At 49.4% G+C, this 12,038-nt stretch overlaps 4 protein-coding genes; 2 read left to right on the forward strand and 2 right to left on the reverse strand.

The window, feature by feature from the left end:
- Positions 1–47: 47 nt before the first annotated feature.
- FFUJ_13140 (related to lanosterol synthase) lies at positions 48–2,536 on the forward strand (the record flags this gene model as incomplete). XM_023575789.1 has 4 exons in its annotated part: positions 48–305; positions 358–1,068; positions 1,120–2,070; positions 2,117–2,536. The coding sequence occupies 4 exons, from the start codon at positions 48–50 to the stop codon at positions 2,534–2,536; spliced, it is 2,340 nt and encodes a 779-aa protein (XP_023429045.1).
- Positions 2,537–4,477: 1,941 nt separating this feature from the next.
- FFUJ_13141 (related to SGT1 protein) lies at positions 4,478–5,936 on the forward strand (the record flags this gene model as incomplete). XM_023575790.1 has 2 exons in its annotated part: positions 4,478–5,496; positions 5,546–5,936. 2 exons carry the CDS (start codon positions 4,478–4,480, stop codon positions 5,934–5,936), a joined length of 1,410 nt encoding a protein of 469 aa, XP_023429046.1.
- Positions 5,937–6,119: 183 nt separating this feature from the next.
- FFUJ_13142 (related to gamma-butyrobetaine,2-oxoglutarate dioxygenase) lies at positions 6,120–7,646 on the reverse strand (the record flags this gene model as incomplete). The annotated part of the gene is made up of 1 exon (XM_023575791.1): positions 6,120–7,646. One exon carries the CDS (start codon positions 7,644–7,646, stop codon positions 6,120–6,122), a length of 1,527 nt encoding a protein of 508 aa, XP_023429047.1.
- A 497-nt stretch (positions 7,647–8,143) lies between these two features.
- Positions 8,144–9,970, reverse strand: FFUJ_13143 (related to tRNA-splicing endonuclease beta chain; the record flags this gene model as incomplete). The annotated part of the gene is made up of 1 exon (XM_023575792.1): positions 8,144–9,970. The coding sequence occupies one exon, from the start codon at positions 9,968–9,970 to the stop codon at positions 8,144–8,146; it is 1,827 nt and encodes a 608-aa protein (XP_023429048.1).
- Between the last annotated feature and the right edge of the window lie 2,068 nt (positions 9,971–12,038).

Below are 12,038 nucleotides of genomic sequence, written 5' to 3' on the forward strand. Positions count from 1 at the left end.
AATTGACCCGCGAAACCTGCCGCTGAGACCATCAAACTCACCCAAACATGGTCGCAAATTCTACTGGGCTTGAAGGTAGCGCGCTAAAGTCGCGTAAGCGCGCTGCTGACTCCGAGTTGGAACCACTGTTGAAACAGGGTCAGCCATTCCCCAAGCAGCCTCGCATCAGCTCACATCTGGACACGACAAGATGGAGGCTCAAGGACGACGACAGCCGTCACACGTGGCACTACCTTGAAAATGATGATGATGCGAAGGAGTGGCCACAGAGTTATGCTGAGAAATGGTACCTGAATTTGCCTCTGGTATGTTCTTTGCCAGATCCTCTATCAATCGCAACTAACATGTCGGACAAAGGATCTCCCTGACCTACCCACCCCCGACAACCCATTGGCCGCCGCGGAGAACGGTCTCGACTTTTTCGAAAAGCTTCAACTTCCCAGCGGGCATTGGGGTTGCGAGTATGGCGGACCGATGTTCCTCCTCCCCGGCATCGTCATGACCTGGTATGTCACCAGGACGCCAGTTTCCTCCGCCAAAGCGACCGCGATCTATAACTACATATCCGCACGAGCGCATCCAGAGGACGGTGGCTGGGGACTACATATCGAAGGCGAGAGCAGCGTCTTCGGAACACTGATGAATTATGTGGCCCTTCGACTTCTCGGCGTCGACCCTGAGGACCCAGTTCTGGTCAAGGCCAGAGGAACTCTACACACGATGGGAGGAGCATTGTATGCGCCACACTGGGCCAAGTTCTGGATGGCTGTTTTGGGACTCATGAGCTGGGATATCGTCAACCCTGTGCCACCAGAGTTTTGGTTGCTTCCTGATTGGGTTCCTTTCGCGCCATGGAGATGGTGGATTCACATTCGAATGGTGTTCCTACCGATGGGCTGGCTATACTCGAAACGATGGAGCTGTGAAGAGACTGATGTGATTCGGTCGCTGAAGAAAGAAGTGTTCCTCGAGGATTACGCCAAGATCAACTGGTCAAGCCATCGTAACAGCATTGGCGCTATAGACAATTATCACCCCAAATCATGTTTTCTCAACGCCGCCAATTGGGTGCTTGCCAATATCTGGATGCCCTATCTGCGACCCAATTTCCTCAAAGAGAAAGCCGAAGCATGGGCTAGCAAGCAAGTCGATATGGAGGATGCCAATACAGGCTATGCCTGCTTGGCCCCTGTCAACGCTGCTATGAACACTGTTATGTGCTATGCTCGCGATGGCCCCGATAATTATGGTGTCAAGAGGCATATCGAGCGACTTGAAGAGTATCTTTGGGTCAAGGACGAAGGCATGTTGGCCAACGGCACCAATGGTGTTCAATGCTGGGACACGGCGTTCTTGATTCAGGCTGTTTTTGAGGCTGGCCTTCACAAAAACGAAAAGTACCGGCCTATGCTCATGAAGTCGCTGCACTACTTGGAACGTCAGCAGATTCGAGAGGACTGTGTCGATCAGGAAGTGTGCTATCGTCAACCGCGAAAGGGTGGCTGGCCATTCAGCAACAGGGATCAGGGATACGGTGTCAGTGATTGCATTTCGGAAGCACTCAAGGCTATTATTCTTCTGCAAAAGGTGGGCGGCCTTCCTGAGGTTCTCGAAGATCGACGTCTTTTCGACGCTGTCGATACTCTGCTCCTGTACCAGAACGACAACGGCGGCATGTCCTCATACGAGAAGCGACGAGGAGGCGAATGGTTGGAGATGCTCAATGCCGCTGAGGTTTTTGGCCGTATCATGATTGAATATGACTACCCTGAATGTACAACAGCTTGCGTGACAGCTTTATCCATGTTCAACAAGCACTGGCCAGACTACCGAACAGACGAGGTCAGGACACTTATCCGGACGGCCGCCGAATGGATCAAGTCCAACCAAGCACCTGATGGCAGCTGGTACGGAAGTTGGGGTATCTGCTTCACGTACGCCGGTATGTTTGCGCTTGAAAGCATGAAGCACATCGGCCAGACATACGCAACAGGCGAGAACTCTAGACGCGGTTGCGATTTCTTCATCTCCAAGCAAAGAGCTGATGGCGGATGGTCAGAAAGCTACAAGGTACGTTACACAGACTTTGCTTTACGGTTCTTACTAACAATCACAGGCCTGCGAAACGATGACATACATCGAACATCCTTCAGGCTCCCTTGTTGTTCAAACAGCCTGGGCTCTGATCGGACTGATGGAAGCGGAGTACCCTCACGTGGAACCTCTGAGACGAGGTATCCAGTTCATCATGGACCGTCAAAAGCCCAATGGAGAGTGGCTGCAGGAGGCAATCGAGGGTGTCTTCAATAAGTCATGCATGATTTCGTATCCCAACTACAAGTTCACCTTCACCATCAAGGCCCTTGGCATGTTTGCCAAAAGGTTTCCCGAAGAAAAGCTGGTACCAAGCTGGGCGGTCGCGGAAAACGGAACGAATGGAGTGAAGACAAATGGTGTCAAGACAGTGGAGATAAAGGTGAATGGCGCAAAGCCAAATGGTGTCAAGACCAACGGTGTCAAGGGGAAGGGTAACTAAAAACTAGACGGATGGATACTACATATGATGCATGAATTACAAGGTAGGATATAATGAGAAGGCGACTGTCGAAGTCAATCCCTCGAAAATAATCATAATAACGAATGCATCAAGAATATGCATTTCAGACACCTCCATGACTATTTGAGATACTGTCTGGCCCTAGGATTCTGTCCCTCACATTGACCTGCATACAAGAAGTCTCATGCTTGCCGACCGTTCCTCTGCTTCTCACTGCATCTTCATTCCTAACTGCTCTCCTCTCTCAGCCCTAAATCTAAAACTATACCAGGTGTCGCCCCGACCTCGTTTCCTGTATTGCCCCTCTCCATTCATTATCCTCCTGCAATACCCGTCGTCTGATCAGGCTCCCTTCAGCGTGCAACGATCCCACTCATATCTGTAATACGCACCCGACAAATCTACAGAAATACTAATAGCGTCTTCTTCACACCATCAGGCCAGCCGATGAATGCAATGAAAAAGAGAGTTCGCACGCCAGAAGCATACTGAGAGTCAAAAAATTGTGCCCTTCCACTCCGATACCTTGAACATCAGAGTGGGTAATTGACTGTTGGTCGCCAGGGTCGCGAGCAACACACAGGATAGCCAATATCCAGCTGCGGGGCGAGAAGCGCAGCATGAAGAAGAAAAGAAGACAAGATCGAGTCCAGGATGGTGTGGCATCCTTTTGTACCCTGACAGCATACAGCAGCTCCTTCCCAGGAAAGAACGAAGGCTGTTCACGCCGGCTGGTTGCAAGAACATAACGAAGCAAGAGTGGCCGTCAAAAACTGTTGGGAGTATGGTCCGATGCCCAGAGGGGTTGTTTAACAGTATGGCAGGAACAAATATTGTCTATTCTCATCATGAGAAGGCACCTCTGGCCACAATTGCAACTCTGGTGCATTCAGGAGATTGGGAAGGGGCAACCAAACTCGGCGATATTTCGAGCAACAAAGAAAGCGCCCACCACAGCCGAAGGCCATGTAATGTACTTACCTTAGGTAGGTATTTATCGTACAGTACCTACTCCCATAATAAATCTAGAAGATCGGAAAGTTGGAGACATCTGAAGGTAACGCATTTTATGGAACGGGAGCTTTGTTGGCTCGCAATTGCAGCTGGAGATCAAGAAGGATAACTATAACTACAAGCAGAGCGTGATCATTAAAACCGACCAAGAAGCAATTGAAGCATGGGCTGCTAGAGCCTGGCCAGTGTCATATGTATGTAGATTAACTGCTTCATGGAGAATTAGGTAGTGGCTGGCATAGCCCCAGGATCATGATGATTACGGGAGGACATAGTGAGAAAGAATTCACAAAAACTCATTTAAAAAGAGTGAGAGGGAAACCTGCACACTGCTAGAATCTATCTCGATGATACCTCAGTGACTTATGTTCAACTTGATAAAGTCGTGGTAGACATCTGTTCAACCACCAGGGATAAAACAACCAGACATCTCGACCATGATTGAAACTGGGCGATAATTTGTTTCCTGTAGGTAGCTAAACAGAATATTGGAGAGTTGTGTTCATTTAAAGTATAACATAGGAAATACTTTGCAGCAACTTCTTCGTTAGAATGCGACGCCCGCTCCAATGATTCGCTGAAGGAATCACAAGAAGATTGTCACTGAAGGTAAACCAAGTGCTCATCGATACCTAGATCTTGAAGTTTAATGCTCGGGATCGAGGTAACTTAGGTACCTAGGCACCAGAGCTTCTTCCACTTACACAGCGCGGGGGCTACATGAGGTAGGTGCCTGCATCATGCCCCACCAAAGCTTCCAGAACCAACCATTCCTCACATCCAACTTTAAACCTTCCACTGCCGCCTTCGCACCAACTCTTAACAATACCAACTCACCTCATTGTCACACTGCAGAACTTCTTTTTCCTTGAACATTCTTTTTAATCCAACATATTGCAGTCTACCATGTCACACATCACACTGGCCCAGCAAGGCCTCGCAGCCGCCGAAGTACGCAACTGGGATGAAGCTATCGAGAAGCTCTCAGCCGCCTTGAAGGCCTCGCAGAACCCTGCATGGCTCATCGCTCGATCGAAAGCCCTTATCAACAAGAAGCGCTTCCAAGAGGCCCTCGACGACGCTAACCTGGCTTGGCATACCGCATACCAACGAAACAAACGACCGCTTCTCATCGATGCCCACTACCGTCGGGCTGTCGCCCACTTTCGACTCGGACAATATGCCAACGCCGACGCATGCTGTGTTTATGCTATGCGCTTGGTCAAAGGCTTCCCTGCCGTAGAGAAGGAAGATCCGGCGAAAAAGAACACAGACGAGAACGGATTCTATAAAGTGACATTGAAGGATGCTCAGGAAGAGTCAAAGACAGATGAGATCAACAAGAGACAGGCAGGGGCGGCAGGTGCACTGGGAGCAGAAAGCAACAATGTTGCTAATGCTAAAGAGTGGCGCATTGCGAGCACTTTGCGAATGCAGATCCTGTTCGCTATGGACAAGCTTCCAGAGGATGACCCTGCACGCAAGCTCACCACGGCCAACAAACCCGAGTTGAAGGAGCTATCGGATGTGGGGAGCAAGAAGGTCGAGACTAAGGAATCGGCGGCTGCCACAAAAACTGCCCCCAAGCCTACTGTTCCCGCTGATACCCCAGTACGACTCCAGGAATTCCAGAACGACACCACTATGACAGTATCCATCTTCTCCAAGGGCGTCAACAAAGAGAAGCTCCAGGTCCAGTTCAGCCCCAAATCAGCCCACCTTGACTCTATCATTTGGCCTAGCGGTGACGAAAAGCCGTTCACACTTGATCTGTGGGGTGAGATTGACACAGATGCATCGACATACAGGGTTACGCCCAACAAGGTTGAGCTAGCACTCAAGAAAAAGACACCTGGAAAGTGGGCGCAGCTCAAGGGAGAGGCAGGAGATTATGCTCCAGATGCTGCAGCTGCTGAGGAAGCGGAGTAAGTTTCACAAGTTCTCAATCAATACAGCTTACTAACTTTACTCAAGAAAACTCAAGGTTCTCAAAGACGCCCGAAAGAAGGCCATGGACGATGCCGCGGCAGAGGCTTCTGCTCGAAAGGAGACTGCAGAGTCTACCGAAGCGAAAGACAAGGCCCCCGCCACGCAAGACTCCTCCAAGCCAGCATACCCCTCGTCGTCTCGTACTGGACCCAAGAACTGGGACACCATTGGCGACGACGTTGACTCTGATGAGGAAAAAGACGTCAACGTGTTCTTCAAGAAGCTTTTCAAGGGCGCCACTCCTGAGCAGCAACGAGCCATGATGAAGAGTTTCACAGAGAGCAACGGTACAAGTCTTAGCACTGACTGGGATGACGTCAAGAATAGGACTGTTGAGACGGTGCCCCCTGAGGGTGTCGAGGCCAAGAAGTGGTAGATGGCAGTCGTTTATGAGCCAAGGATGGGAGATATTGAGTTACGAATACTGAGCAATGATTCACGAACTCCGGTGTTTGGTGGGTTATTTCGGCGTATCGGAAAGGTAATAGAAAAGCAGCTCAATTTGAGCCATCAATTGAACCAATTCGTAATTTTCGCTATGCCGTACGTGTTCTATATGCTATCCCAGGTTTAACACTTCATAATCCCTTTCTCCCAAGTCCGCGGCTCCTTTTCTCTTTAATCCGTCAACAACGCTTTCAACCTGTCTGCCGACCTTGTCAAACCACTTCGATGCCTTCAACTCCTCATCCTCTAGCGCACGACTCCATTCCTTGCCATTGCGATACTCCGCTGCCAAAGCTTCAGGCACATGGAGAACACGACTAACGAGATCCTCTCGTGCAATGTACGCTCCTCTCAACCATCTTGATCCTCCGCCAACGTCAAACTGATTCCGTCCATGCATGACCCTCATGTTATCGAAAAGGACACACTCTCCTGGCTTCATCTTCATCTCGAACATTGCATCAGGATCGTTGATCAGCCCATCGAATAACTGCGCTGGTTCAAGCCACGCCCTTGCGTCGACAGCTGCAACCTGGAATTGGTTCTGGAACGGCGGACTCCAGTATACAGCTGCGAGATTTCCATCTGGCCCAACATCAAACAGTGATCGCTGCTGACGATAGAAGTATCCGTGTTTCTCATAGTGATATGGAATCTTCACTCGAGCGAGATTCCTGACCGCTGGGGAGTTTTGTAGCCATAGTAGCTTTCCAGCGAACAGCCCATCACTAAACAGTGACTCTCCGCCATTGCACGAGTTTTCCATGCAGTGAAGAAGTTGGATTGCAGGTGGACTCTCAAGGTATAATAAATCCTGATGAAGACCAAGGTAACCGCTTGTGTACGCTACATTCTCGGCGTCTGGCTTAGCGCGAACGTCGAAAGTGCGGCCGTAGAAGGTTTCTTTAATATTGGCAATGCGTGTTGTAATATCGACGATAGAGTTCTCATCGTGCGGTACGTTCTTAAGAAACACAAGACCGAGGTTCGATAGATCGAGAAGAGTATGCCAGAATGCATCATCGCGTTTCATGAACTCATGATAGTCAATCTTTCGTACACGTTGCTGGATAGTCGCTTTGTCCCAAAACGTACGCCCTGTTTTGGGATACACTGCGTCTTGTCTTGGGTATGGCATTCTCTCAACTGGTGCATGGCCAAGTGCTTTGTCGACAGAACTCCAAGGAAGAATCATCTCGTGATCTTTATACATGTCGTTCTTGAACGAGATGCCCACGCCGGTTGAAGTCGTGTGGATACCATCAATGGCGATGTCTGAGGGAATTGCTGTTGTCGCAAAGCTCTTTTGACCAGAGGCTGGGTCGACGCATGTTGTGCATGTACAGCTATCGCGAAGAACAGTGGCATCGAGCCGTGTCCAGCCGCCATGCTTTTGATCTTGAATCTGTATGAAACGGTCTCCGCTGGAGATGGTGAGATTGTTGTCTTGGGCTGAGATTGTTGTTGTCGGCTCAAACAGTGGGGGAATCCCAAAGTTCTTCGTTGTGAGCGTCCGTTGATGCGTAAGGCATTGTGAGTTTGTTGATTTGAGGCTGATTCTCTGAGCACTTGCTCGAGTTGATGAGAGTCCACGAGGGAGAGCTCTACAGCCGTAAGCTGTCAGCCTTCGAGGGAACATGGTAACGTAGAGCGACCTTCTATTAACACAAACAAAACGTACAATCAAGAAACGAAAGAACTCTATGTGACAAGTCAAGATTGAAGCTGAGCCAGGATCTATATCTATATAACAACAACAGCGGCCATCCTCGTACCTCGGCCAAAAGGGAGACATTGCTTCATGTGGGGTTTCTCGGCTCTAAACCCCGCGTTGTTTGGAGCTGGACCCAGCGATGGCTTCAGTCAGAAGCAAAAATGGCCTCATGTGGTGATGCAGTGCGACACCAACGAGGCTGGCATTTTCACATATTACGTGATACGAGCAGGTATGAAATTTCAGATATGGTATGTTCATGAGGCCTCGAGGAGGGCACTGGTATTGATTTGATGGCATAATACATGTTGTGTACAGTAGATCGCAAACGCCTGATAGCCTGTTCCTGCGCCAAAGAGCATTAACCCACGCGTATACCATTACATTGCCGTTGAATCATCAATTCATCAGACATCCAGCGATCAGCCTCTGTTACGGTTGGCAGACCATCGCTTCACCATCACTTCTCTGACTTTGTATAGCTTCAATGCTTCAGCGACTCCCAGCTCCAAAGCCTTCTCAAATTTCGAAGGTGGTGGTACATCAACGTACACCAGAACAAGACTCTTGGTGACGTGTGACAGGACACGCACCGTGCCATGGAGCCACTGCCATGTCTTCTGAGGGTCCTGTTTTCCGGCCTCTTTCCACAGGGCATCTGAATAAGATGGCACAACAATTAGACCGAACTCGGCGTGGTCAAAGACTGGACCCTTGGCATAAAGAAGCCAGTCCACGCCAAACTTGATGCCTGCGCGAGGTACCCATCCAAGCGATCTGAAGTAGTGATACACTGCATAGTGAATGAGGAAGTTATCGTCAGGTTGAAGAGCGGGATCCGCAGGTTCAACACGAGGTGGGAAGTATGAATGTTGTCTGAAGAGTCTCAACAGGTCCAAAGACGAGAGCTGAGCACCGGAGGCAGGATCAGTGACCGTCAGAACACCCAAACCGAAGTTTAGAAAGAAAGCCTCCTCCGGCGTTAGCTGGAGGTGTTCCATATTCTTCAGTACTGGCCTGCTAGTACGCTCCAAAGAGTTCTCCTCATTGTGTCCGTTCAAAGCCACGGGTGATGCAGCGCGAATATCGGCAAGCCCATTAGCCGTGCCATTCGATGTCGAACGCTTGGGGCTAGGGGGATCTCCGAAGTGAAAGGTGGTAGATTCCACTGTTGGCGAGAATCGTACACTCTTACGTCGCTTCTTGGGCTTAGTGTTGTCTTCCTCGTCTGACGAAGATGCAACCACGGAAGTGCTATTCACATCATGGTGAAGAATGCCATTCGCAATTGGTTCCATGACATGACCATTGAGGAGAGTATCCACAGACAGACCCATCGCCGTGGGATGGACTCCGGATATTCCAAGACCATCAATCTCTTCAGCTGTCTCGATGGCCGACTCTTCGACAATTTCCGCGGCAGAGTTCGGCATGCCTAGAATAGTTGCAGGGCACACTGGCGAAGCATGCGTGGGAGTAGGCACAGGCAGATTGACAGGCTTGATAGGCGTTGGCTTGACAATGTCCACTAGTGAATTTGGCAGAGCCAAAAGCGCAGCAGGGCTGACAGGTGACTCGTAAGTTGGAAGGGCAGCCGACAGCGAGATAGGCTTGGTGGATTTGATGAATCTGGGCTCTGCGATGTCTTTCGACTCTCTGGCACGTAGCTCTCGTTCCTTGGCTTCAAAGGCTTTGGCTTCTCGTGCTTTGATCTCTCTCGCTCTGGCTTCTTCGGCTTCCTTGCGGCGGGTCTCTCGAATCGCCTCTTGCTCGAGACGTGCTCGTTCCCACTTGGCACGCATACGCTCTTCCCTTCTCTGCACAGTCATAATCTCGCTGACGTGTGCATCAGCCAGTCCTTGACGAACTTGTTCACGCTTTAACCAAGCTGGTTCACTACGACTAAGACTACCCTTTCCGTAGAAGCCTTGCTCCCACAAGGCTCGGGTAGAAACATCATCCGTGATGTGGACGGATGATGTTGCAGCAGACCAGACACCATTATGCACAACCGAAGGTTCCGCCTTGGGCGGAGACCATAGTTGGCCTAACCACGCATACGCGACATGGAAGAAGGATATGGGGTTGTTCGGATAAAAGGCCGGCAAAGGGAACGTGCGGATCGGTGCCGGAAGGGCGTAGATCTGATGCAATGGGGGCCCTCGCTGCTGGGATTGCCGTTTGTCGGCGGAATCCGTGGTAGGCAGGGTACCAACGGAGACTGTGTTTAATGATTGAATCTCAGCCATTTCTCGCCGGGGTCATCTTGGTCTTGACATATGTCAGTTGAATTTCCAGAATGATGATGAAATTAAAGATTCAAGTTTTGTGTTGCTCAGATACCGTTGTAGTCTATAATATCAGAGCTTCATGGGAGACCAAATGAATGGATTCTCTAAGCATTTTGATATGGTGTCATCACCGCAACATGAAGCTCCACTGCTCGGAAAATTGAAGCGCGCATGGGCTGTAACGCAATTGCATCTCAGGGATGAAGCATAAGGAAGGAATGAGAAAGAAACCTACCTATCTAAGGCGTGACCCAGGCACGATGCTGGCTGGGTATTTAACCTCGTGGCCATCCACAGCAACACACTGCTCAACCTCGACGAGTTGAACAATGTCAATTGCTTAAATGTGAAGCCCGACCGAGGTCCTTAAGCTTCCACGAGCTTTGAGAGATTTTGTTGTTGGGGTTTTTGTGAGGATGATGACGGGAAAAAGTTGACGGGGGCAGAAAAGTCGAGCTTTTTCTTGGAATTGGAGCTCCCCACTTTGATGCCTTGTGCGCAAGGCCATTGCGATCACTGGCTCCGCTCCGGAGATTTGACCAACAACTCCACTGCAATTGGATGTTGGCATACGAGCTTTGGAAGTAAAGCACAACGTGTGAGACGATAACCTGCTGTTTATATTGCCATTTCTATGCGGAATCTCGCCGCCCAGAAGCCTCTTGATTTTACTCTCTGGGTACATATCAATAATTGTCACGTCTTCCGTGGGCCCAAGCCCACCGCAAGCGAGATGTCGCCATAGTCAAACCAGAACTGTCAATTCCCTGGTTGCTGGATGCCTGACCTCCAGAACGGTGAAAGAATGCATCGGCAATTCAGGGAGCAATCAATGAGGATTAAACGATCTCGCCTTGACCCTTCCAAGTGCCTTACTTACTCCGGGTATCTTCATGATAAAACACAATAATATTAGCATGCTCCATGTCTACAGCATTTTGAGAAGATCGTCCGCATCGTGTCCATCGGTCTAGAACGACTTCGCGCATACATAAAGATTGAAAAGCGCCGCCTTTTTTCTAAGCTTCTCGAAGAAGCCACTCTTGCGTACTCGTGAAGACTCCGGCTATATCATCCACGAAAGAATGCACATGCTTGCCGAGCAATGCGCTTGTTGTCCTCCGTGCTGTATCTGACAAATGCGAAGAGATTCGAAAGCTCTGGCTTCTCGGCATGTAGATCTTACTCGCTGTGAAGGATGCCCTCATAATCCGTTCTCGGGAATCTAGTGCCATCGAGAGGGGCCTGACGGTTGGACCGTGATGATAAATCTCTGCCACCCAATAGTCCCGTAACGATTACAAGTTCCCGGCTGGCATTCAGTATGAGGGCTAGGCTGGTGATTTCAAGATAGCTCAGTGAGGCTAAAAGAGGAAGGGCAGCGAGTTAGATAGCGGACCACGATCCTAGAATAGAGTCTTGCTGAGAACACGACTCGGGAACTTATTAGAAGAGAGATGGACTTTTCTTTGGAAGCACTCATTCGGAGCATATTGTGTTGTGACTAGGGACGTCAGCCGATTACCTATGAAGAAGTCTTGGGAACACACAGGGTTATCCTACAGACCTTCTACAGTCTTCGGTTGCATATTACAAATGCTTCGCTGATGAGAAAGCAAATTTATTAAATTCAGATTTGGAATGCTAGTTTTTCGGGATACAAACGTAAATAGGCCGTTGATGACGACACGGCGCGGTCCAATGCCTATCCCGTATTAATCGTTCCTCAGCTTTGATTGAGTTGTCAGCATCTCCCAACGCAACAAATAGCGTCATAACGTTACCTCCATAATCCTACACATGATAAAAAATGCACCACTTCTATAATACCATGAATCTGCACCAGGGAGCCCCAGCAAGATGCTATATAGAAGGTCGAGATTCTTGTAACATCGAAACATAACACATTCAAGATTTCAACGACTTTGCTCTGAGCCACTAAACACCGCCTACAATATCACAACACATTGGCTGTTTTATATAAGAACCGGTCTCTCATTTACCTTAACCATCTCTCTGAATTCAA

Source organism: Fusarium fujikuroi, chromosome FFUJ_chr04 (assembly GCF_900079805.1).
Source record: "Fusarium fujikuroi IMI 58289 draft genome, chromosome FFUJ_chr04".
NCBI classification, from domain to species: domain Eukaryota; kingdom Fungi; phylum Ascomycota; class Sordariomycetes; order Hypocreales; family Nectriaceae; genus Fusarium; species Fusarium fujikuroi.